Source organism: Mytilus galloprovincialis, chromosome 1 (assembly GCF_965363235.1).
Source record: "Mytilus galloprovincialis chromosome 1, xbMytGall1.hap1.1, whole genome shotgun sequence".
NCBI lineage: Eukaryota > Metazoa > Mollusca > Bivalvia > Mytilida > Mytilidae > Mytilus > Mytilus galloprovincialis.
Genome location: NC_134838.1, coordinates 116,135,363 through 116,163,182, shown reverse-complemented (window position 1 = coordinate 116,163,182; position 27,820 = coordinate 116,135,363). Strand labels below are relative to the sequence as shown.

At 32.1% G+C, this 27,820-nt stretch overlaps 2 protein-coding genes across 3 annotated transcripts; one reads left to right on the top strand and one right to left on the bottom strand.

Annotated features, from left to right (window-relative positions):
* Nucleotides 1–558: 558 nt before the first annotated feature.
* Nucleotides 559–18,084, bottom strand: LOC143053049 (glucosaminyl-phosphatidylinositol-acyltransferase PIGW-like). Of its 2 annotated transcripts, none has more exons than XM_076226157.1 (9): nucleotides 17,982–18,084; nucleotides 13,083–13,270; nucleotides 9,039–9,458; nucleotides 8,347–8,500; nucleotides 7,301–7,423; nucleotides 5,355–5,485; nucleotides 4,584–4,722; nucleotides 4,059–4,149; nucleotides 559–1,479 (listed from the first exon to the last, which is right to left on the bottom strand). In XM_076226157.1, exons 2-9 carry the CDS (start codon nucleotides 13,262–13,264, stop codon nucleotides 1,253–1,255), a joined length of 1,467 nt encoding a protein of 488 aa, XP_076082272.1. In that variant the 5' UTR covers nucleotides 13,265–13,270; nucleotides 17,982–18,084; the 3' UTR covers nucleotides 559–1,252. The 2 variants fall into 2 exon arrangements, with proteins under 2 accessions (XP_076082272.1, XP_076082273.1); XM_076226158.1 differs by lacking the exon at nucleotides 17,982–18,084 and adding an exon at nucleotides 13,553–14,000.
* A 4,806-nt stretch (nucleotides 18,085–22,890) lies between these two features.
* On the top strand, nucleotides 22,891–25,625 carry LOC143053156 (tubulin alpha-1B chain-like). The gene is made up of 3 exons (XM_076226165.1): nucleotides 22,891–23,035; nucleotides 23,423–23,645; nucleotides 24,408–25,625. Exons 1-3 carry the CDS (start codon nucleotides 23,033–23,035, stop codon nucleotides 25,535–25,537), a joined length of 1,356 nt encoding a protein of 451 aa, XP_076082280.1. The 5' UTR covers nucleotides 22,891–23,032; the 3' UTR covers nucleotides 25,538–25,625.
* Nucleotides 25,626–27,820: the final 2,195 nt, after the last annotated feature.

Here is a 27,820-nt window from a genome sequence, read left to right as displayed (position 1 = left end):
TTTTACAATTTCATATAGGAAAGGGGTGAGGCTTTATCTCCATGGAATTTCCATTATGTGAACTAAGAAGGTCTTGCCATTTCAAACAAGAAAATATCTTTATAGTTTTTGATGTTGATATACAAGATGTCTTCTTTCAGTGAAATTAGTAAATGGAAGGGAGATAATTTAACTATCAAACCATTATGTTAAACCTGACCAAGGTTATCTCCCTTTCATATCATGTATTTCACATTTTGCATAATATTTACTTGTCTGACAATTTATTTTTTCAGCTGTCTTTTAGAACATATAACAATGGTTTAATAGCCAAAATTAGTTTTAAACTCCTCATGAAACAGATTAATCTTCAATTGGAATTGTATGTTAGGAATATTTTTATTACATTGCACTTGTTCCATATTAACTACATTTCTATCTTAATAAAGCTAAGAGTCTTGGATAAAGCATAGTAACAATGTCAACATGATAAACACTTTCTGTCATACAGTATTCTGAAGTCTAACCAAACACAGTGACTAAACATGTAAGAACTTAACAATACACTAAAACAAAATATCTGTTACTATTCACTTTTATTATAAAATTACAAAATAAATGATCACAGCCTTAAAACATTGCACAAAAATCAATCCAGTTTAATATATTTTTAACCATAAATAAGTGATAATGTTTGATTTTATTAAAAGATCTACATTTAGCTGAGCTCATGCATTATGCATTATGCATATTGAATACCTATACATTGTATCGCAATATAAAATTAAAACATACAATACCTTGAAACAGGTAGACTGTGAGGCTTTTTCAAAATCAATACTTTGAGACAATGTTTCATGATTCTATTTAAACTTTTATTTAAATTTCTAACGATGTAATTTTGATAATAAAAAAAACTCTGTTAACAATTCAATGCTAGTTTTCTTTCTATAAAACATTCACTAATATTGTTTTTAATGGATGTTCTCAAAATAGAAAACTAATATCAAACATACTATTTTTGCATAAAGAGACTTTGTACTACACAAAAAAGTTGTCCATAGTTTGTCACCAGTATTTATAGCGTTCTAATATAAAAAGTGAATAATTATCTTGTACTTAATTTGCAAATCAATTTCTTATCATGTCTGTGAACTGCATATACTGTTACCAGAATTTAATTTTAAGGTATTACTAATATTTCAAATCAATAATGAAATTATATTTAGTCTGTACGTCGTATCACTTTGAAGTTGTGACACATACAACTGTGTCACCAAAATTTAATTTTAACATTGTTTACATATAAAATAAATGATACCGCTGATAATATTATCATATAACTAACAATAATAATAACACTGTAAAATGGTGGCACCAGAATTGTTTTCATACTCAGGTTGATTAACCCTGTCAATAAATTGGCTATCAGAAAGTATAACAAGCCATTGTAGTTCACAGCATCTATTAAACTGTACAAAACTTTATCTTCTTTTTTACCTGCAATAATCAAGTGTTTTAAAGTGTGTAAAGGAAACAATTAGTTTAAACATATTTATATAATTACATTAAATGTATGTTTCATTATAATACATTATTCTGATTGGCTACACTGAAATCTCGCGTTATTCCTGAATCAACTTCATTACACAATAAAATTTATCATTCATGATGACACAAGGTCCCACAATAAATTGCACAGGTATAATTAATAAAAACTTGATAAAAATCGTGTTTTAATGATCCTAGCTAAAAAATGTAATTATAAGTATTGAAAAAATGTAATTATAAGTATTGAATGCTTCTTTTTGTAACTACATAGGTTTGTAAAAGCGTTGACCGTGAGCATATTTTTACAATGAAGCGCTTCATAAATTAGTAGAAAGAAAATTGTCATATTATGATATATTGTCTATTACATGAGAAAGAACTACATAATTCATCTCTGCAAATAAAGAACCAAAAACAAACAAAAAACTTTTAACTTCCTTTAAATTTAATATTTATCTTTCAATTATCTACAATTTTGATTCTTTCTTTTGTTGTTTTTGTTGGTTTTTTTTCTTTCTTTCTTTCTTTTTGTTTTTTGGTTATTTTTTCTTCTTTTCATAATTTTGAATTCAAAATAATCTACAGACATACTTAAAATATATATCTTTAAATTTTACTACTTTAACTACCCACATTATATATTTTTCATAACCTGTGCATTTGTTATATTAGATAATTATGTTTGAAATTCTTAATGGTAAACTTCAATTTTTTATATTACTGATATTGTATATAATTTTTTCAAGTATGGAAAATTGTATGTTAATACTAACAAAAACTAACAGCTGTATAAATATGCTATTTACTAATGTTAACGAGGCCGGGATAAGGTACCGGTACTTGATGTTTTTAAACTAACAAATGTACAGATTTCAATAAAATATGATAAATTAATAAAAAAAAAAAAAAAAATGTAATTATAAGTATTGAAAAAATGTAATTATAAGTATTGAATGCTTCTTTTTGTAACTACATAGGTTTGTAAAAGCGTTGACCGTGAGCATATTTTTACAATGAAGCGCTTCCACGCTTCCTACAAAATGTACTTCAGTCAATGCTTTTACACCCCAATGAAGTTACAAAAATCATTCAATTCTTAACTAGATATCATGGAGATGGGAGCCATCTCTGTGGGCCCCGCTGTGAATAATGTGCATTAAAAAATTGTATCTTTACCATAGGACATGGGGTTGTCAACTGAAATCAAAGTTTTTGACCTTGACCTTTGACCTATGAAGTTGTAAATAAATTATGACACATCCTTTGGTGTTGGTTTATAAACATGTCAAGTATAAACTTTGAAATGATAAAGGTTCTCAAGATATAGAGCAGACACGATCTTTACCGTAGGACATGGGGTTGTCAACTGAAACCAAAGTTTTTGACCTTGACCTTTGACCTAGGAAGTTGCACATAAATTATGACACACCCTTTGGTGTTGGTTTATATACATGTCAAGTATAAACTTTGAAATGATAACGGTTCTCAAGATATAGAGCGGACACAATCTTTACCATAGGACATGGGGTTGTCAACTGAAACCAAAGTTTTTGACCTTGAACTATGCCCTAGGCAGTCGTTCATAAATTATGACACACCCTCTGGTGTTGGTTCATATACATGTCAAGTATAAACTTTGAAATCATAACTGTTCTCAAGATATAGAGCGGACACGATCTTCACCACAGGACACAGGGTTGTCAACTGAAACCAAAGTTTTTTGACCTTGACCTTTGACCTAGGAAGTTGTACATACATCATGACACGCCCTCTGGTGGTGGTTAATAAACATGTAAAGTATAAAGTATGAAATCATAATGGTTCTCTAGATATGGAGCGGACACAGAGTGTTACGGACGGACGGACAGACTGATCACTATAGGGGACCGCCTTTGGCGGGACCCTAATTATAGTTGATTGTGCAACAAGTTATTACAAATTGACATGTCATTTAATTTTGACCACAATATAAAAATAAAATTTAAATATTTGACTATTTTATATATCTTTCTTTTCTTTCCAACTTTTCTTGCATTTCAAACTTTGACACATGCGTTCCCCCTTACTTCGCACTATCATTTTCTATGTTCGGTGGACCATGAAATTGGGGGTCAAAACTATAATTTGCCATTAAAATTAGAAAGATCATATCATGGGGAACATGTGTACTAAGTTTCAAGTTGAATGGACTTAAACTTCTTTAAAAACTACCTTGACCAAAAACTTTAACCTGAAGCGAACGGACGCACGGACGGACAAATGGACGGACAGAGGCACAGACCAGAAAACATAATTCCCCTCTACTATCGTAGGTGGGGCATTACAACTAAGCTGACTCATCAAAATTAAGAATGGATTGAACAAACAAGAATCAAGAGGGACAAATCACCTTGACTTATCCAGTTTACAATACAACTATTTTCTATTGTGGTATTACAAAACAGATAATTGTCCAAACTTGATGGCATTACAATTTTTTATGCTAGTTTTTCACAATGAAAAGCACGAAATGGAGTTAATGGACTCACCTTTTTCTTTTTTGTTTTGTAAACTTTTGAGAAAGAGGAAGATCAAATCTATTAATAAATAAGAAGTCATCAGCTGTAAACATATTCCAATCTGAAACAAAATAAAATTCATTTTATAAGTTGCTAGTGCAAACAGAAACATAGTGACTGAATTATTATCAAAACAAAGAACATTGAGAACACACTAGAACTGGTAAATAGTTCATCATTTCTACATGCCTTCTCTTTACCATTTTTATTGTTCACCATTTGAGTGGCTTCCAAATTTTAACAACTGAGTAAGCGACTAAGCATCTGGTGTTAAAATAAAACATGTTGCATAACTTATCCCTAAAAATTGCTTATACAAATTTATATTTTGAAAGTTGCAATACTTTTAAATGAAAATACAAAATAGAAGTAGATGTCATTATTGGGAAATAAAGAATTCATTATATTGGATGAGTAAAAGGTTACACAAATAGTTTTGAAGAAGGAGAGCTGTTATTACTTTTAAATTGGTTTTTGCACTAAATACAAACATACCATCCATATAACATATGGTACATTAGTAAATCTTCTTGATATAGGTTCTATCTGTGTGAGGTATGGTAATACAGTAAATAAAGATGCTGCTGATAAAAATAATACTGCTAACAGATTCATATAATCTGATACTGTTTTCCTGTAATAATTTATAAATATATATATTAACATGTGAAAAAGTGCATTGTCACTGATGAGATACAAATTATATGATTCAAAATATGATGTTGGATATTTTTCTCATGCTAGTTATGTTCATGTAAATTTACTACTTTATATACTGTCGAATCATATTTTATGGTGATCATCATGTGTGCATACAGATTTCAAACTTGTTTGTTAGTCAATATTGCGCTATGCTGGTTCAGCACATAATTCTATTGACATGATTAAAAGTGAATAAGTATTCTTACTAATATTCTATCCTTTGTAATACTGTAAGTTGTGTGTATATTCAGAAATAAGTTTGTGTGTTTATTTGGTATTTTTGTGTAATATAGTTCTCATTTTACTCAAGACTTACCAGAAGTTTAAGCTTCAAAATTAATTTGGCTCATTTAATTTTCATAACATTTTCACAAAATATTGTATGGTGGAACCAAACATCTTGACTAAAATTAATTTGGCTCATTTAATTTACAAAACATTTTCACAAAATATTTACAATAGAACGTGATTAAAAACTTTTTGCAACAGCTAGTAAGCTAAGGTCTAATCCAGCTGATTTTTAGAGTTATCTCCCTGTAGTAGTATGTAACACCTTATACATACCTTTCCTTGTTAAAAACTAATCTTCCGATCTCCACCCCAAACAAGTACATGATAAAATAACCCACATTTGATATAATCCCTTCTCTGTTACTGTCAAATATACCATGTCTTCCACCTTGGCCGTCAATGCCCTTGAAACAGTCAAATGTACAATGGTAGCAATTTCTTTACTTTTTTATTAGTACTAGAAGACAACGGCGAAATCACGGGCATTTACAGCTTGTAAACTGTTGTAGGATGAATCTTTATAAAAAAAAATTATGTCTGGAGAATTTCATAAAAGGAAGCAAAAGCCCTCTCCCTTTTTCATGTTTTTCCCAAAATCCGCTTTTTTTTTAAATTAAATTAATTTCGTGTTTATGACCTCAGACCACAATTATTCTTCCCCTTTGGTCCTGATACCAGAAATCCTGGGCTTAAAAATATGAAATCCCAAGGTCCCAAATTTAAAGAAATTTATATCCTGACATCCCGAAATTGGAATAAAGAATTCCCGGATCCGGTAAGGACCAATCCTGAAACCCCGAGCTTAAAAACACTCGATCCTGAGGTCCCAAAAGAAGTCATGCCCCCTCTAATTTCTACCCTACTTTCATTTTGGCCAAATCACTACTTTCACTTTCATAATAAATTTTTATGTTTTCTAGTCTGTGTGTTCGTTTGTTCATCCGTCCATCTGATCCGCTTTAGGTTTAAGTTTTTGGTGAAGGTAGTTTTTGATGAAGTTGAAGTCCAATCATCTTGAAACTTAGTAAATATGTTCCCTATGATGTGACCTTCTAATCTTAATGCCAAATTAGACATTTTACCCCATTTTCTTGGTCCACTGAACATAGAAAATGATAGTGCCTATGTGGCATCCGTGTACTATGGACAACTTCTTGTTTCCACATGTTTTCATTACTTATTCCAATATGTAACTGATATGACCCTTTAAATAGTAAGCATTTCAAAGAAAACAGTAGACAGAGTACAGAGAGTCTCTATATATAATAGTAGTATAATGGTAGTTTACATGTAGATAAACATGAAAAATAATTGTCCTCTCTAAAAAGGTATAAAAGTTGTGGTTCTTGCTATCTAAAAACCATGATATGGAGAACGCTCTTATTGGTTTATTTATTTTTCATTTTTGTATCTATCATACAATTGGTTCTCAATGTACTTGTGCATGCGTTTAAAACCAGTACTTATCAATGACTAAAAGTCGGTCTGATGACAGAAACAATATCAGGATGCTTTTTTTGTCGTTTTTCTCCCAAAATTACTCAATCTGAATAATCATAAGAATAGATGACAAATGTGACTATGCATGGTACCTATAGGACACAGAGGCATGATGATTAATTAGTTTGTGAAGGAAGAGAAACGACACACAAAATGAGGTCTTCTCGTTTAATAGTATAGATTTTACTATTTTTAAAGATGATGAATAGAAGTGATAATTTCATGGAGCCTGCATTGCTCATCTGGTATTTATAGATAAACTGATTATACTGTTTATTTTTCATTGACTCAATTCTTATTTTCAGTCATCTCTCTTTAAGTTATCTAAAATTTGTATTACTGCAGAAACCTCTAAACAGATATTGGTCAAGTTGATATTACTTTTTTGATGTGTATTTTATTGTTTTCCACATTTAATAGATTTTTGTATTCAGATATACATATATAGCTATCTTATCCTTTTATAGTATACAAAATGACAATTAAGACACGCTTTTCAACCAAACATGTACTGTTATCAATCAATCTTTGCATTTTGTTTAATTTCATGAAAATCAATCTAATAAACTTGTTTTATCATATCTTTGAAATATCAAAAATATTGGTCAAAAATAAATAAACTAATTCCATGTGACTTTTGAGCTGACACTGATTGATTGTTGTTTGCTTTACAGTCAGTGGCAACTATAAATATTATAGACAATGGATATAACAACTACCTGTATAATGTACTGGCTCAGGCCTCTGTATGTCAGGAGATACTGATGCAAAATACACAATAAAACCACAACAAATTTCCAATACACTATCGGTAGTAGAAAACTTAAAATACTGGCTAATATCTGAAGAAAAACAAATAATTAAACAAATACATTGTCAATCAAAAACATTAACTGAGTATATGACAACAAGAAAAGCAGTAAAAAATTCATGCGCCAGTTCATATCAACTCAATCATTGTGAACTATACAATTCTAAATCATATTTTAGTTTCATAATAGAATATGAACAGTTTTAAGACTGATAAGCTACTTTATAGTCATATTTTTTTCAATGTGTAAAAAAAAAAAAAATATCTTTACAAATATAAACCCCTCAAAAAAGTATTTGCTTAAAGAATCATTTTTGTCTTTGATTTCCTCATTAAGGTTTTTAGGGAGTTTTAACTTTCAGAACTATTGTTGTTGGGATGACAAAAAGATCTATATTGCCTACTGGTATAAGGGAAACAACTCTAGCAGACATACTAAATTGACATTAACGGTTACATTCTAAATGATTCTGACAAGGACTCTGGTGCATGTCAGGTTGTGACCTCAAGAGTGTACTGATTTTGTTATATGTTTACTAAAAAACTTATTTTTTTCATGTTTGAAAACAAAGGTTTTGAATGCATACCGTAAGTTTTCAATCTTCATTTTCAAACTACCTATTCCAAGTTTATTTACAACACACATTATAAAGGTGGTGAACAATCCTACAAAACATCTTGCAAAAGTACATGTGATACAGATCACAAGGTTTCAACAATCATTGACTTGGGGTTAATGAAACAATGAATTTCAAGCAGTATTTCTCATACAACAGACACAATTTTTGTAAGACAGATAGCCAAAAGTCTTTTAATTCCTCAAGAACAAAATAAAGAATACCTGTTTAACTTTTGAGAAAAGAATGTTATTTCATACAAAATAAACTAAACAATAACAAGCTGATTCAACTTTTTTTTCAGTTGTTTTTTTTTAATGTCAATCTAAAATATTACCTTGACAGTTGCTAAAGTAAAGAAGAAATTCCAATGTGTACCATATTCTGTTACATGCTCCTGGTAGTTCACTCCTTTGGTTGTTATAACTCTAGCTAATCCTAATACCAATAATGGAAGACTAGATAGGATAGACTTATAGACTTGGTAAAACCTTTAAAATAAAATATAAGTTTTACAATTTCATATATATTTTCCATATTATTTCAATTTAATTCATAGAATAAAACCCTGAAAACACAGTTATTACATTAAATGACTAAGGTTGGTGGCAAGAGATAGTGAGTACACTTAATATACTATGGGAGATATATTGTTCACCAATATTCATGCAATAACTGTTTCATTGCATGAAGAGAAAATTAAAAACACAATAAGAAAGCATAAATTTACTCTCTTAATTATGTCTTAATACATGACTTATATTAGTTTTACATGTATGTTAGTTATACGACTTTGATCTTAATGAATTTTTGTATTGCAGATACATGTATTATTTTTTTTAAAATCTGATTAGACTTCAAACTTTCATGTTTGGTTGAGGTATCAATAAGTCTTGAGTCAAAATTGTTTTTCAAATTAAATAAAACATTTCACAGGTGATATTGAATGAAAAAGAGCATTGGTTAGAGCAAAAATGTGATTTGTAATTGTAATGATATCTAAATGTGTTAGCTTTAAAAATACTCTACCTATTCTGACCTTGTATCATTTTGTTTCGTGCCTCAGGGGAGACAAGTGCATTTGAAACAACAAACAACCCCACACCAGCATCCATTAATCCTGTACCATAAGTTTCAGTCTTACAGAATCTCCTAGGGAAAACTGTGAAATCTACTGCTAATATGGATATCGCTGTCCCAATCAAAGTATAGGCTTTGCAATTGGATATGAACTGAAATTTGTCATCTAATTCAATTGTTGGGAAGTCTTTCACTCTTGTCTTTGCATATTTCCATGTTAAATTTGGAATTCTGTAACACTTCCAAACAATGGAACCAATTGCTACCATCAACACAGAGAAGAAAAGGAAATAAAGACTTTCTGAATGAGTGGTAGCTGACAAGAGTGTTGGAAGCACCAAACATGGGAAGTCAATCATAAAAATCTTCCTGCAATAAATGAAGTTTTCATATATATTAAAGATGAACAGGAATATAATCATGTTTTGGGTTACCAAACTTTTCTCTATTTTTATCCTCCACTGATTATAACTATAAACCCTTAACTGTTATTTTTTCCAGATCATAAAAATAAAATGAACAATTTAAAAGACACCTTAACAGACCAATTTTTCTGTTAGAAGTTTCTTGTATGAAATGGAACTTATCAAAGCATTTATCATTAACAAATTAACATCAAGAAACTTAAAACAAAGTTTAAATTGAATTATCTTTTGGTTTTATTTCATATTCACACAAGACAAATACAAAAAGACTTGACACATTATGTATGTATGTGCCTGTCCAAAGTCAGGAGCCTGTAATTCAATGGTTGTCGTTTGTTTATGTGTTACATATTTGTTTTTTGTTAATTATTTTGTTTAAATAAATAAGGCCATTAGTTTTCCTCGTTTGAATTGTTTTACATTGTCATTTTGGGGCCTTTTTGTAGCTGGCTATGCAGTATGGACTTTGCTCATTGTTGAAGGCAGTACGGTGACCTATAGTTGTTAATTTCTATGTCATTTCAGTCTCTTGTGGAGAGTTGTCTCATTGGCAATCATACAACATCTTCTTTTTTATATTGAAGAAGAAAAAAACAAATAATCAAACTACAGTAGCCAGTGGTATAGGAGAGGGTTGAGATCTCACAAAACATGTTTAACCCCACCCACTTTTGGGCCTGTTCCAAGTCATAATCCTCTGGCCTTTGTTAGTCTTGAATGATTTTTTATTTAAGTTTATTTATATATTTTTTAGTTTATTATTACGTCTATTATCAATGAACTAGTACACACTTTTGTTTAGGGGCCAGCTGAAGCAAGCCTCAAGGTGGGAGATTTTCTGTGTTGAAGACCCATTAGTGGCCTTCAGCAGTATTTCTGATCTTTGGTTGGGTTGTTGTCTCTCTGACACATTCCCTATTTCCATTCTCAATTTTATGATAAACGTAGATGTTAAACTATGCTTTACTAAATTATGCATATCTTTTATTTATTTGTATAAGCTACATAGTATATGTATCATATGCCATGTTAGTGGATAGGTTCTCCATCAGTTTAACAGGTCGAGAACTCTAGATTTCCTGATGTCAGAATATATTTGCATAGTAATTTCCAAAACACAAGACCAATACGACCTTGAAAAACTGACCAATGGACTCAGTGAACTACAATGCATTGTGGGCTACTACGAATTAACTATCATTTGAAAACACGTGGAATAAGTGGAAAACTGTCAACTAATAAAGTGTCTGGGACTCTCAAAATAAATGTTTTTGATCTGCGAATATGTTTATTGTAAAATATATATCACAATCTTCAATTTGCATGCTCAGATTAAAAAAGTATTGCTTACGGGCTTCACGATTCAACTTTCTTTATTGCCTTGTAAAAGTAGTTGAACAGGTTTTTTCCATTGTATAATTGTACCTGTGCAGTAATTTCATGGTGTGAAACAATGAAATTTTAGATGAATTGACCACTGTAATTTTGTTTAACTCTGTAGACCTGAATAATGTCATTCCAAAAACATTTCTGCCTCAAAAAAAATGAAAACTGGCTCTGAAACACTTCTACATGTATCTTTACTGGATAGGTAAACTTTTTTTCAGGATCTGTACTAAAGGTAATACACTATAATATTTGAAGTACATGTATTCTAAAAATAAGCGTTGTAAAAGCGGGGACAGTAAAAAGGTAAGCATACTTTGTATAAATTCATCCATCGATAAAGCCCATATGTTGCTATTTTTTTTTCTCAAAATATACCTCAATATTACCTATTCAATTTTTTTTTTCTAAAACGTGCTGAAAAGTAAGCTATTGCAAACCTATTGATGACATCTTCTGTTGTCTGTTATATGGTCAGGTTGTTGTCTCTTTGACACATTCCCCATTTACATTCTCAATTTTATAAAGGGACCAAAAATTACTTGTGTAAAACAATCCAAATGTCCGGGTCCATTAAAAAGAAACCATCAATATCTCCATTAAAAAAAATCTGACTTTGCAAAATCGAAAAAAAATGAAACTATAGTTGCTGCTTCAATACCTTTAGAAAAAATGGAATAGTTTGAAAGTCCCAAATACTGAAATATGGCAAAAATCAATTATACCTATAAATTTTGTTTACACTGTCAGACAATAATTTAACGTACTTATACTTTTAGAAAGTATTTATTTATACAATTTCATCGTTTACATTTGACTGTATCTAAGTATATATATATTCTTTAATATGTTATCTCATCCAAAATTTTGAATTTTATGTATTTTTAATGCATTATTGTTTTATGTATTCTCTGTAACCTTTGTATTTGCATGGTTTAATGAGAATAAAACTATCTGAGTATCTAAAACTGTTTTGTGCAGTTTTGATGAAATATGATGGATGATATAGGTTTTGTGCACGTTTTGTACTTTTTAAATTCTCAATACGAAAATGTTACTTAGTGTTCTACAGACGTCAGTAAATATTTCATAATGGAAAACCGTGCTTTCTGAAAGATGTTTGTATACAAAAAATAAGGAGATGTGGTATGATTGTCAATGGGACAACTATCCAGTTAAGCTCAAATGAAGTGGATGAAAGTAGTGACTGGCATCTGTAATGCTGTCTACAATGAGAAACACCCTTATATACCGGATAATCGGCTATAAATGGCCCCGATTGATGAATATTCGTTGTTGTTTCTTAAAGACAGAAGAATAAACACATTCTTTTCCTCGATTTTAGTTACTTTTTAATCATTAAAGAAGGTGAAAATTTAGAAAGTTTAGTGACCTCATCATATATTTGATAAACTCTAAGTCTTCGCCTTTTTACGAAAACAAAACTCAAGGATCATACATTTTTGTACTTGTATACACAAGTTGCTGCCTTCATGAATATTAGCCCCGGCTATCATCGACAGCTAACTTTACAAAAGTAAGTTTGTCTGATGGGAATTGCGTTTTTCACTGTTGTTTCGCTGCTGTCTGGTAGACGAATACCTGAAATCTCTTTGTCATCGTCAAACATAATAAATAAAAATGGCTGTATATCGGGTAATTCAAATGCTTGTTTCTTCGCATAGAAACATTTATTTGTTAATCTGAGCATGGAAGGAATGCTTTATATCATAAACTATAATTATGGATAGAAAAAATGAAAAACTAAGTGAAATTGTTAATCCCGCATTGCACGAAAAAATATGTTGTACTTCAGTAAATAACACGCGTTTTGGTTGATTGTAAACACGTAGTTGTCCATCATGCATTGTTACTCATTTAGTGGATTGGTCAAAAACCCAGGTAAAAATAAATTGCGTCACAACTCACACGTAAATAAACAATTACATGTGCGAGGACATAAGTATGCTAATTTATGCATTTCCATATAAGGTAGTGTTCCTGACCTGTTTAAGTAGAAGCAATTCAAATTTTGTCATTTGTTTTTCTTTATTTTTTGTTACATATATGTGTATTTAAAAAAAAACTTAGATTCTGTTATTAAAAGGTGCTTTTATTTTTATTTCATTCTTGTACAAAATGTTTTTTAATCATGGAAAAAATTTACAGAAAAATACTATACCAGACACTTGACTGTCCAAATGAAGTCTGTGCATGAAAATGAAAGGCGAACAGTAAAGCTCTTCTCAGAAATACAGACACAACTGATACAGATAAAACTACTGAAACTTCTAATACACTGGTTCCTGTGTGGTTGGCTACAAACTGTTCCTGAAGGTCTCTATAATCCTCCATAGTTGTCATGATCCTCTACAAAATTTAATAAACAGCATTATTTCATAGAACACTATTCAATGAAAGCCGCACTTTGCAAGATCTAGTTTGATTTTTGGTACATTGTCTCTTTCAAAAAAGATTTAAAATTGCCATCTTAAATTTTGATATATATCTGAACAAATTTCCATTCAACTCTTGTCTTGTTTTATGCATAAATTGTTATGATTTTAATCAAAATATACTTTAAAACAAGAGAAAGATAAAACGCTGATCAGTAAAAGCATTTCTTTGTTTACATTAAAAATGACATCATACCTCACCACCCCCTTTGAATCAGAAAGATGAAGTTAAATGGCCGTCTCTAAAAACACTGCAAAGGACCTCCTTTGTGCACAAAGGAGCAAAAAGAGTTTTATAAGTGCACAAAGGATCTGAAATTGTTAATAAAATGGGGGGAAAATGATTTCTCTAGAAAAAAAATATTGATTTTTATTAAAATACTTAAATTAAATTGGTTTTAAAGTTGACCATTTACAAAACCCTGTTCTGTAATCGGTACAGATGTGCATAAGATTACGGCCCTTTCTGTAAGATTTTACTAAGTTATCTCAGAACTCCATTACTAGACAAGTAATGGACTTCTGGTTATGGGCGCACTACGTTTGCGTGCATTTGGGAATCAAAATGTTTTACGTTTGCGCGCAGCTTTTGATTACATTTGCACACATTCATCTTACAGGTAAACTCAGGTAAAAATTAAATCAAATTGTAATAGACTATATATTTTTTTTATTTTCATAATAAATATGACTATCAATTATTAATTGTGAAAATATTTCTTAATTCTAATTATATTGTTCCAGTTGAATTCTAAAACTAATTATAAAGTGATCATTATAAACTCCATAGTATAGCTTAAGGCATATATGTAACTTCATTGTGAATATTTCAGGATGAAAAGTGTTTCAACTAATAGTGATCGTTTTTAAAATTAGTAAATAATTTCAGTTAGTTTGTAAAGGTACACCAAGGTATACACAAGGAGTTTCGGCACGTACCAACATGTAAAGTAATGAATTTATTAATACTTTTACCTTTAAAAAATTAGCTATGTTTTAACATTTTTAACATTTTCATCTGTATATACTTCTAGGATTTAGTGCTTGTGCATTATAAAATGGACTTATCTTGCTTGAAATCCCACTTATACTTGTAAATAATTGAACAAATTATAATTAAAAAAGTATTATTACCTGTATTTTACCTGAGTTTACCTGTCAAAAAATTGCGCACAATTGTAATCAAAAGCTGCGCACAAACGTATAATGATTTTTGTGTTCAAATGTAATGGTAATGCGCGCAAACGTAATGCACTGCTGGTTATATGTATTGAAAAATATTTAGAAAACACAAACATGTATATACAGACTGGCTATTAAACCGACAAAAACAAAGCAAAACTTGTTAATCAAGATTTCAACTCAACAATTAATAAGTAAATTCTTAACAGTTAAAGTGTTAAAAGACATAAAAATAATAACATAATGATATGTTTTTAATAAGTATACGAACATTTTTTTTTAAAATTCAGACATATGCAAAATAACAATATACAAGTTTCACAAGTGGCGATCAGAGACAAAGTCTATTGAGGTTAAAAAAAAAAAGTGAATATAAACCATTTTACTCAAAATTTTATATAAAAAAAAAGATATTAATATATAAAAAAAATTATAAGAAATAAAACCAGATGCTATGCAGGGTGCAGCTTTATACGACCACAGAGGTTGAACCCTGAATGGTTGGGGCAAGTATGGACACAACATTCAAGCTGGATTCAGCTCTAAATTTTGATTGTGATTAAATATTTGACACAGCATAGGTTTCAGAATGAATGAGGTCTAATGAACTTAAAATCTTTTTTTGCCTTTGAGTAATTCACTATGCTGTTGAATATTAATCCTCTCAAAAAATGTTTGAAGAAATTTTCTTTTTATTTATAAAATCTGAAATGAGAAAAATTGAACCCCCCCCCCCCCCCCAATTTTTTTTTTCACATCCCCCTTTCCCTTATTCCAAAACTGATCTCAATTCAAATTACTTATGGAGATTGCAACAATAACTACTCATTTAAATACATCATAAAATATTAAAATGTACAAAAAGTGCTTGTTATCACTGAATGGTAAAGATTGTTTTAATTTATCAGTTGGTAGTAAAAGTGAATATACATTGTATATTGTATAAAACAATGATTTAAGTTGATTCAACTACAATTCTGGACAAAGAAAGATAACTCCAATTGAAAATTTCTTGCTACTGCTCAATATTGTGCAATAAGATATTTCTTGCTATTGCACGATACTGTGCAATTGAAAATACTTGCTATTGCACAATACTGTGCAATTGAAGATTTCTTGCTATTGCACAATACTGTGCAATTGAAAATTTCTTGCTATTGCACAATACTGTGCAATTGAAGATTTCTTGCTATTGTTGAATACTGTGCAATTGAAAATTTCTTGCTATTGCACAATACTTAATATAATAATTTTGGATCCTGATTTGGACCAACTTGAAAACTGGGCCCATAATAAAAAATCTAAGTTCATGTTTAGATTCAGCATATCAAAGAACCCCAAGGATTCAATTTTTGTTGAAATCAAACAAAGTTTAATTTAGGACCATGATTTGGACCAACTTGAAAACTGGGCCCATAATAAAAAATCTAAGTACAAATGTACATGTTTAGATTCAGCATATCAAAGAACCCCAAGGATTCAATTTTTGTTGAAAATCAAACAAAGTTTAATTTTGGACCCCGATTTGGACCAACTTGAAAACTGGGCCCATAATAAAAAATCAAAGTACATGTTTAGATTCAGCATATCAAAGAACCCCAAGGATTCTATTTTTGTTAAAATCAAAGTAAGTTTAATTTTGGACCCTTTGAACCTTAATGTAGACCAATTTGAAAAGGAACCAATTAAGAATCTACATACACAGTTAGATTCGGCATATCAAAGAACCCCAATTATTCAATTTTTGATGAAATCAAACAAAGTTTAATTTTGGACCCTTTGGGCCCCTTATTCCTAAACTGCTGGGACCAAAACTCCAAAAATCAATTCCAATCTTCCTTTTATGGTCAAAAACCTTGTGTTTAAATTTCATAGATTTCTATTTACTTATACTAAAGTTATGGTGAGAAAACCAAGAAAATGTTTATTTGGGCCCTTTTTGGCCCCTAATTCCTAAACTGTTAGGACTAAAACTCCCAAAATCAATCCCAACCTTCCTTTTGCAGTCATAAACCTTGTGTGTAAATTTCATAGATTTCTATTTACTAATACTAAAGTTATAGTGCGAAAACCAAATGTCTTCGGACAATGACGACGACGCAGACGAAGACACCAATGTGATACCAATATACGACTTCAATTTTTGAGGTCGTATAAAAATTAAAGATCAAAGAGTTCTTCATCGAAACATTCAAAGCTATACAAATTCAATATGAATCGCTCTCAATACAACTACGTTTCAAGTCTATCTAGACTTCAACAGGCAAATTTTCTTTCAAATTATTTTTACTGTCAAAGCATTTTATTTATCTGAAATTACATATTTTATTTTCATCAGCATTGCTTAGGAAATTGAAAACTTGTTCTTATTTTATGATATCAGTCCTAAATCCACTTTGGCCGGCAAAAGTATGTAAGCACATGCTGCCCCAGTTTGTGTTTTTCAAATCATATGACTGTCATGTGACATAGTTTTACATTTAAGCGGGAATCACTGTAGAACAAATGATCGTCGCTTATATAATTTTCTATTGTTTATCGATTTTTTTCATTCATTGTACGAAGTATACATTGATAAATGTTTTAATGTCAATGTTGTTTTATGAATGCAATTACTTCTTATTTTCAAGTATATGGAATATATATGTCACTTTGATAAATTTTGAACAATTTTATATAAAATTTGAAATAAAATATAGGTTACAATTAAATTAATGAAAGAAATTGTGTTGCTATCAACATGATCATAAAAGTGACTGTAAATGTCAACATTTGTTATTAAAATTAAATTTGTTGAATAGTGTTAACTTTAAATTATCCGGATTGAAGCAATTTTTCGAACACCAGGTACACTGCAAGTGGTTTTTACTGGTTTGTTTATAGTGCGTCATTACTGGTACCCATCATAAGTTGACAGTCCGTTTGTAATGTTAGCAAACATGATTTTTATTGCTTTTACTGTTTCAAAAATCAACTGTTTATAATGATTGAAATACATTAACAAGTGATCAACCTTTCATTCTATTCCGTATTTCTTTTTCTTTTAAATGGTAGATTAAATGCAGAGACAAACACAACGTTAGGTGCGTCATTACTGGTTCCTCGGGGATACATTATTAAAATTACAATTATTATTGAAATTATATAAATTTTTGAACATTTTTCTTCGGATTTTTATATTATTTTTATGATTTAAATGGAATTTCAGGTCCTTTGTGCTCTTCTCAAACTTACTTGGGTTCCTTAGTGCACCTTTGTGCTCCTTTATGTACAAAGGAGGTCCTTTGCGGTGTTTTTAGAGACCCGTTAAATGGTCGTTTCTTAAGTAAATTTTTAGTGCTTCCGTTCTATATTTTTTGGATGATCAGAACCCTAACGCATGAAAAACAGACAGGGTTTGTGAAATTGATCTGTAAAAGCCTGTTTTCAGAAAATGTATTTACCAGAAAATCTAATCCCCAAAATAATTTGATGTCAAACTAAGTCTTTATCAAAAATAGCGAAGGTTCTTGAAAGTAAGCATACTTTTGACTATGAGCATTTTTTTTTTTACTAGTTCCCTGTTTTGATGCTTCTTTTTTCCGTTAATTTTTTCATACCAGTAGAAATATTAAAAATAAATCTGCTTTGGGATAACGATAGTATTGTATGTACTCGAGATTCCGCCAATGTAGACGCACCCCTTGATTGACTGCAAGGGTACAGCGGATCCATGTACACTCCCTAAGGATTAATGGAGATGTGTCCTTTACAATATTATCCCACCACCAGAACAATCCCCACCCAACACCGCCCAAGGGAGCGTGTAGGACACCGGGAAGTCTGTTATTATGGTGGAGGAAGCCGAAGTACTCGGAGAGAACCACCGGGCCACTCGGTGGAAACAGACAAACCAGAGAGATATCAGAAGATTGATCTCCTGGTCAAAGTAGGGGACAACTTTGACCAACCGAGGCCCCCAAAGTACCCATTCTAGTTTCAACTCCGGTGTGGGTACCAGAGATGTGTGTGAGAGGGTGAAAATTACCCTTCTGATGTACTGATATTTTTAGCATCCCGAGTGAGAATCGAACTCGGGACCTTCAGCACTGTAGCCATCGGTCTTAACCACTAGACCACGAACTCACCGGCAACAAACGTGGTACAGCCAAGGACGTATAACGAATATACGTCTTTGGTGCAGGCATTTTCGTGCCCAGTCACGTTGGAATTGTGGATTATTGATCCATGATTGACCTGCTTTTAAGGCTAGCCGCTATATGCCTAAACCTCTCCGTGACTTGTATGATAGAGTAAGTCTCATAATGACATCGTTGCTTAACTAATGCGGACACAGCTGTTCGACTTTATACTTGAAAACAAAGAATTCAACCAGAATCAAGTCAAGTAGACCCAACACAATGATATACTCTATATAAATAAAGGCAACAGTAGTATACCGCTGTTCAAAACTCATAAATCTATGGACAAAAAACAAAATCGGGGTAACAAACTAAAACTGAGGGAAACGCATTAAATATCAAGAGGAGAACAACGATACAACATTAAAATGTAACACACAGAGGCGGATTTAGGGTTGGGTGGGGGCCCGCCCCCCCCCCCTTTTGGGGAGAAAATTTGGTTGCTTATAGGGAATCACTGAAGCGTGACTGGAACGGGCCCCCTCTTAGGTCAGTCAGTGGGCCCAACTTATGAAAATTTCTGGATCCGCCACTGACACACACAGCAACGGACTAAGCATTAGACAAAATCCGATGAGAATAACCAATATAACATCAAAACCAAATACATGAATTTGGACCATGATAGAAAAGTATCGATCGTGACACGTCTTATAGTAATGCGAATTCACACTCAAATATAGGAGAAAACAAGCGACACAACGGAAACACAACGTAAAATTATTACACACACAGAAACGAACTATCATATAACAATGGCCATTTTCCTGACTTGGTACAGGACATTTTTAAAGAAAAAAATGGTGGGTTGAACTGGCCTGGTTTTGTGGCATGCCAAACCTCGCACTTTGATGGCATTGTTAAATATGTAGGACTCGGAACCGCGATGGTACTCCGAACTGCGATGGTCACGCTGAAGTGCGATGGTATACGCTGAAGTGCGATGGTTAACACGCTGAAGTGCGATGGTGACATTATGACGTTAACTTGTTGATATCTACGCTGAAGTGCGGTGATGGTTACGCTGTAGTGCGATGGTCTACCTGTCACATTGAGTAAAAAATAAAAGTTTAATTACGAACATGTAAAATGAAATCAAATTAATTAGATTTTACAAAAATAGCTGCTACAATGTAGCCTCGCGTTTGGAAGATCTTTTAATTTCCGTTCAAGTCAAACGAAAGATTTTAATTTTGATTTTTGTTAATGTAATTTTAAATTTGCCAATTTTCCGATTAGCACGCAGGAATATAGAGTCAGATCTAAGATGCTCAAGGGTGAACTGAACAAAAAAAAAACAAAAAAAATGAGCGTGTATGTCTATACGGTAACACTAAGCAGGGTTTATGTTATGACAAAACTTAGAAATTGATAACAATTATTCCTATTTTTTATTTTAGGAAGTACACGTAGGGAGCAGTCAGGGTAATTTCGGCCTACTTTGTTTCAGGCAATAATCACTGTAACGGTAATAAAAAAATACTAGAGCGACGGTGTTTTTACAAATCAGGATTTATCTCGAGATTAAACAACATTAACAAAAACATTGCTAATACTCTCAATTATTTATTTTTTTATTAAATTGTCCACATAAAATCACGTGAAGCTTTGTTACTTAATGATAATTTAACATCAATATTTAAAATTATATCAGTATACTTTATTTCAGTTGAATCATTATCGTGCGACATTATTCCGAACATAGGATAACCAATTCGCTGACCAAATTCATCTTTCAGCCCCGTTGCTCCCCTTATTTTGCTGCCTGGCATGGTTAAAAATATTTTTGTAACATCGACATGTTATGCTCAAATCAGTTTGGGACTTAAATCGTTCGTTTTTTTCTTTTTCCTTTCATTTCCTTTGTGAGCATGAAACCTTCATCTACAAAATCATATCATCCTGCTTGCAAATCAATGTTGTATTTTTAAAAAGGTTATATTATAAAACGTCACAATATTCGAACGTCAAGCCAAACCATCGCACTTCAGCTAAAGGACCATCGTACTTCGGCGTGGATCATCGCACTTCAGCGTGACCATCGCACTTCAGCGTCCCCATCGCACTTCAGCGTCCCCATCGCACCTCCGAGTCCTACAAATATAACATTAAAATGACAACATAATAATACAGGACTACAATACAAATAAATAGGAGAACGTATTAGGCAAAGAAACACATGAATAATAGATAACAAAAGGCATCAGGTTTAAAATTCATTACGTCAAAAACGCGCCTCGTCCAAACAAGACTTACCAGTGACGCCCAGGTATAAAAGTTCGAAAGTCAAAAAAAGGGGTACAAAGTTGTACATGATATCAGTTTCCGCTGTGGATAGTAAATAACAAATACAATGTAATTTGTAATCTGAGACTACTATGTGTTATAGTAGTCTCAGTTATAAGTAATTTATATTTTTTCTAATAATACAGAAAAAGCTCGAAAATTATTTGAATTAATAGAAGACGAAAAAATAACGGATTTTGGAAAAAACTTGAGGGGGGAGCAAAAAAAAATTGTCATGTCCCCGAATACCTATGGTAATCTATGCCCTTGTGGTGTGTAAATGTAACTCTTCTCACAAGTTTAACTTGCTAGATAACCTTTGTCGTATATTGTGGGTTTTTTTGCACGTTGACAGAAATACCATTCAGGTATCGACGCTTTTATTTGCCTAGTAACAATAGAAATAGATTAAGGACAGTCACTCCTCTGTAAAATATTGTTTCTTAACAAAAGAACAATTATCACTATTGGAGGTGGTCACCTGATACCTATTTAGGACGGATCTACTATAGGACAAGACAAGACAATGGCCAGATCCACTAGATTATGGTAATTAATAAAGAAGAAATTTATCGAAAAAATGTTATTACAATTTTTTAAAATGCCGAGCGAAACAGTAAATTCCTTAAACGAAAAACTGAAGCAAAGACCGAAAAAAGAGAACAATAATGTTTGTTGAATAAAAGCAGTAAAAATGTGGAATAAAGAGTCAATAGTAACTGCATGAACGTCAGTAAATAGCATAAGAAGCCAGATGCATAATCCTCGGCTTGGAAATCAGTAAAATAGATCAACTTCAAAAACAAACATAGATGGGCTTGTCAAGTGTCGAGTAGCAAGGGAAAAAAACAGAAAAAAGAAATAGGGTATGGTGAATAAACAACAATCGCTTATGTATGCATCTAACTATACATCGCTGGACACCAATCAGTTCTTTCTTCGTTAAATGGATGACATCAGAGACATATACTACCCTTGTATTACTAGTATATATGTCTCAATCTAATAAAATATAGATATCTGATTTCGTAATGCTACATATGTAGTATAACGAAATCAGAGATCTATATTTTAATTAGATTGGTATATGTCTCTGACGACTCGTAGTAGCACATGCCGTAAAATAATTACATGTGTAAAGAGGGCATAACCATCGTTATATTTCCTCTAGAAATGAATCAACTAAAAATTTTGAATTGATGAATTGACATACAATATATTAACATGCATGCATACATTATTAAGTCCTTATATGAAATTAAAGACATATATTTCTTTGTCTTCACTAAGTAAGATACATTATATATGTGTTGATAGAATGAGATAGATATTTGTATTTCAAAGTGCAAATTGGTACATGTACATTATATTCTAAGATATTTTCCACAATCAAACTGAAGTCTAAAACATATCATATTTTCACAAATAAACAGTTTCACGAATTCGAAAGCGTCATTTCCGGATAGAGCCAGTACGTTAATGAAGTAACAGAAAAGACACGTCTGTCAAATCAAGCAAGGAATGGAATGGCCACGATGATAAGTACTTTATAATTGAAAATAATAAACAAAATAATTTTAAGAGTTTGATTTGATTAATTAAAAAGCCACGCAGTATTTAACTCTTTAATTGTAATTTGCATGTTTACTGTACACTAGGTAAAGTTTGTAACAATGCAAGTTATAACACTAAATAAATCATTAATAAATCTGTTACGGGACTTTTAATAATATTTCAAAACCATTCAGATACATACCTAACAATAGGCAGTGAACTTATAATCTGTTAAACTGTAATAAACCATACATAATTAAAAGTATTGCCGTCATTAATTTGTTGATTATTATGTTTTGACTTAAATTGCATTGTTGTTTTGTAACCTAGGGATTATATGGGTGTATATATTCAAGTGCTTACAAACTGTCTCACAAACACACACAGACTCACAACGACACTTTAACGTCTTCGTGAGTTCACTGGGAGATTTTATTGCAAATTGACATTGACATTTATCTTCGCTAATCAACATGGTAAGTCTTATGAATTTTTATAAAAAAAACCCAACTTATATCACTTTATAATTATTAATCTATTTATTAATTGGTGTGCTGATATTTCGAATAATTTAAAATGTTTCTCAGTTTTTAACTGCATTATGGGATACGATATGTTATACATAGATATTTTGACTTTTTTTCGGGATTATTCTTTCAGATTTGAAAAGTTAAATCAAGCTTCTTTTTTTTATCTGCGTAGGAAAAATCGCAATTTGCGTTACCATTTCACATTTGGAAAAATCATAAATCAGTTAAAAAAAAACGTACTTAATTATTTGAAAAATTGTAGTTTAAAATGATAAATGCATTCATTACATTCTTCTTTTTGATCTTTGAACATATTGTATGGTACTTTTTCAGAGGGAATGCATTTCTATCCACGTCGGACAGGCCGGAGTTCAGGTCGGAAATGCCTGCTGGGAACTATACTGTTTGGAGCACGGTATCCAACCTGATGGTCAGATGCCCTCAGACAAGACCATTGGAGGCGGTGATGACTCTTTCAACACCTTCTTCAGTGAGACCGGAGCTGGCAAACACGTACCCAGGGCTGTCTTTATTGATTTGGAACCAACTGTAGTCGGTTAGTTGATAGCAATTCTTTGCGTATTCCGTTTAATTTATACTAGTAAACGATAATTTCATTATTCGTAGATAGTAACTAGCAGAATATATAAAACGTAAGAGAAAACAGTAAGCAATTAGGAAAAAATGGTCGTTGGCTTACTAATGTAATTGCGCAGTGTAGCTAGAATGTTCACCTATTTATTTAAATATGCAGCATTCGATGTAGAATACTGTTCTATCTAAATATTTGTTTGTTTCTTTTCCATGTTGCCTAAGCTTCTAACTGTATTGACCTAGGGAGCAATCATTTAATTTTCACGGGATAAGGACAGTTCGGGATTGAAATCTGCCACTTGAAAAAGACGATAGATCGACTATAGTCTTCTGACTAAAAATTCCCCGTAAAAGTACCATTTGAATATCTAGATAATTACAAAAGCTTCCTAAAATAAAAATTAAAAAAAAAACCCCAAAAAAAAACCCCCAAAAAACCCCCAAAAAAACCACATACTAGTACATCCGAAGTTAAACAGTTGGTTGCTTCAAGCGCACTGTTCGGCTAAAAAAAAATATAACAGCAACGGATTTGTTTACAAGAACATAATTCGAATTTGTTTAAGTATAAATCACGGTTTCAGTCAAATGTTGCAATTTCAACTTTTTGGTCATGCAAAACTTCCCTTATTTGTTTAAATTCCAGAATTTTATTATGGCTGATATGGCAGGATTGTCATATAATTTAATAAGAATATATACATTATATATCTTTGCCTTTTAGATGAGGTCAGAACTGGTACATACCGTCAACTGTTCCATCCAGAACAACTTATCACAGGAAAAGAGGATGCTGCCAACAATTATGCCAGGGGTCACTACACAATTGGAAAGGAAATTGTTGATCTGGTTTTGGACAGAACCCGTAAATTGGCTGACCAATGTACCGGTCTCCAGGGATTCCTCATCTTCCACAGCTTTGGTGGTGGAACCGGATCAGGATTTACATCACTCCTCATGGAACGTCTTAGTGTTGATTATGGAAAGAAATCAAAACTGGAATTCGCCATCTACCCAGCACCCCAAATCTCCACTGCCGTCGTAGAACCATACAACTCCATCTTGACCACTCACACAACTCTTGAGCACTCAGACTGTGCATTTATGGTAGACAACGAAGCCATCTACGATATCTGCAGACGTAACTTGGACATTGAGAGACCAACCTATACAAACCTTAACCGTCTTATTAGCCAGATCGTCAGTTCAATTACTGCTTCCCTCAGATTCGACGGTGCTTTGAACGTTGACTTGACAGAGTTCCAGACCAACTTGGTACCATACCCACGAATCCATTTCCCTCTTGCTACATATGCACCAGTTATCTCTGCTGAAAAAGCTTATCACGAACAATTATCTGTAGCTGAAATTACAAATGCTGTTTTCGAGCCAGCAAATCAGATGGTCAAATGCGATCCAAGACACGGAAAATATATGGCTTGCTGTATGTTGTACAGAGGAGATGTTGTTCCTAAGGATGTGAACGCCGCTATTGCTACAATCAAGACAAAGAGAACCATCCAGTTCGTCGATTGGTGTCCAACTGGTTTCAAGGTCGGAATCAACTACCAACCACCAACTGTTGTACCAGGAGGTGACTTGGCTAAAGTACAAAGAGCATTGTGCATGTTGAGCAACACAACTGCCATTGCTGAGGCATGGGCCCGTCTTGATCACAAATTCGACTTGATGTACGCCAAACGTGCTTTCGTCCATTGGTACGTCGGAGAAGGTATGGAAGAAGGAGAATTCTCAGAGGCCCGTGAAGATTTGGCTGCTCTGGAGAAGGACTACGAAGAAGTTGGTGTAGATTCAGTAGAAGGTGAAGGAGAGGAAGAAGGAGAAGAATATTAAGTGCTATAACCAGATTATTATGCAATGATCAATAGAACAATATTCTAATGTATACAAAGTAGACGAAATAAAGCAATTAAATATGTTATATCAATAGAATTATTTTTAAAACACGACCAACATCAATTTATATGGTGTTCCCCTTTAAGTTTTGTCGATTCTATCACACAGCTAATACGAAAAACAACTAAGAGAGATTTGCAAAACACAAATCATAGCGGCGATCTTTTATGTAAGCTGTATATGTTTTGATATATGCTTCATGTTTTCAGGGTTTTGTGTGAATGACAGTTTTTAAAGTATTTTCAATTTTTGTTGTTGACCTGGTTTAGTCTGAATAGATGAGAAAAATAATTGATACTTTATCAAAATAAAGAGATGTGGTATGTGTTATGAGTGGTAATGAGACCATCAGTTATTCACTGACTTCACTTAATCCAAATAATATGGATATAAATAACTTAATGTCAGAGGCAGATTTAGTCCCCTCCCCCTTTTATGAAGCTACATGAATAGTTAATATAAAATACGGAGAAGTTTTATCATCATTTTTTCTAGCTCTAGAGGGGAGGAGAGTGGATCGTAACCCTTGGCTAGCGAAGATGGGTATCATCGATAATGACAGAGTCCAAATGAAGTGGATATACGTAACCATATGTCACTGTACTTTCTTGAAAGCAATGAGCAAAAACTATCCCGTATAAACAGCGAAGAAAATCTCCGACTTCATGAAATCTGAAACAATTCAAACGTAAAATTCAACGGCCTGATTTAGGACTAAACAATAACCAAAAAAGCGACAGATACCAACGAAACACGCTCAATTAAATGCTAATGATTCAGGACAGGTACTTGTAGAATATCGCAGTGTCAACCATCTCCCTTACTTAAGGTAGTGTTACAGCACAACAAAATAACACTAAATAAAAACTCAGAGCGAAAACACTCGACTCGTCAGATCGATACAAAGCACAAAAAACAATACAACAACATCAACAACAAACAAACAAACAAACAACAACTAACATAAATACAAAAGTCTAATGCTTAGTACTGCAACATACAGGTAGATTATAGATACTTGGACCACAATTCATTACAATTTATAGTTTTCATATATTGTATAGCAAAAGTTTTCATAATTGTTAAAAAAATTAGGTTGTGATATACCATTTTTTTTATATCAATTCTGCAGGTACATCTAAACTTCATAATCAAATCTTTGTATCTATGAAACAGTTTAGGAATAGTTTCAAATAATAATTTATGGTTAGAAAATCAAGCCTTAATATTAACAAGTTATACATAGATGACGATCATTGAAGTATAAAACGTCACTTCAAACCCGAGCAAAGCGATTAACATGTATGTGTGTGCCTGTTCTAAGTTAGGAGCCTGTAATTCAGTGGTTGTCGTTTGTTTATATGTTACATATTTGTTTTTCGTTCTTTTTTTATATATAAATATGGCCGTTAGTTTTCTCGTTTGAATTGTTTTACATTGTCATTTCTATGTCTTTAATAGCTGACTATTCGATATGGGCTTTGTTCATTGTTGAGGGCCGTACGGTGACCTATAGTTGTTAATTTCTGTGTCATTTTGGTCTTTTGTGGAGAGTTGTCTCATTGGCAATCATACCACATCTTTTTTTTTATATAAGTTGTCTGCTCTGTGGTCGGGTTGTTGTCTCTTTGACACATTCCCCATTTCCATTCTTAATTTAATAACGTCGTCCAAAAAAAGAAGAAAAAATCAATATGTAACTAAAAAAAACACCTCTTTTGTCGTAAACATTTGTTTTGGTTTATATGTGTGAAATTGAAGAACAATGAATGCTGTGATATTAGATTGATCTAAAGTAAGTTCCCTTGGGTAAATTTGTGCAAAAAACAAACAAACAAACAAAAAATGTTTCATCAAGGTAACGTGTTATTGAATTTATCAATTAAATGGAATCTTTACTGAGATTTACCATAAACTGTAATTCGTAACAATACGTGAATAAGTTTGCAATTATAAAGGGGCACAATTGGTGCGGCCCATCGGAATACCTGCAACCTGTCGATAAACTGTGTTGTCGTAACTTACGCAAATCTTTAGTAACACAAATGTTTTGTAGTAGATGATTTTAATTCATAGAAAATTTTGTCCTATCGGCATAACGTTGCCATAGTGCCCTCTCCTATATTAGGTTAATTTATGATAAAACAATAAACGAAAAACAAATATGGCATACAGCAACCATTTACATCCCCCCTCCGAATTGCAGGTTCCTGACTTGGA

Coding starts and splice junctions, on each gene's coding strand:
- LOC143053049 (XM_076226157.1), bottom strand. CDS start 13,264: ATGACAACTATGGAGGATTATAGAGACCTTCAGGAACAGTTTGTAGCC. Junction 9,459..13,082: donor TTTGGACAGTCAAGTGTCTG/GTATAGTATTTT, acceptor CATTTATTGCAG/GAAGATTTTTATGATTGACT. Junction 7,424..8,346: donor TTACTTTAGCAACTGTCAAG/GTAATATTTTAG, acceptor GTTTTTCTTCAG/ATATTAGCCAGTATTTTAAG.
- LOC143053156 (XM_076226165.1), top strand. Junction 23,646..24,407: donor TTTGGAACCAACTGTAGTCG/GTTAGTTGATAG, acceptor TTTGCCTTTTAG/ATGAGGTCAGAACTGGTACA.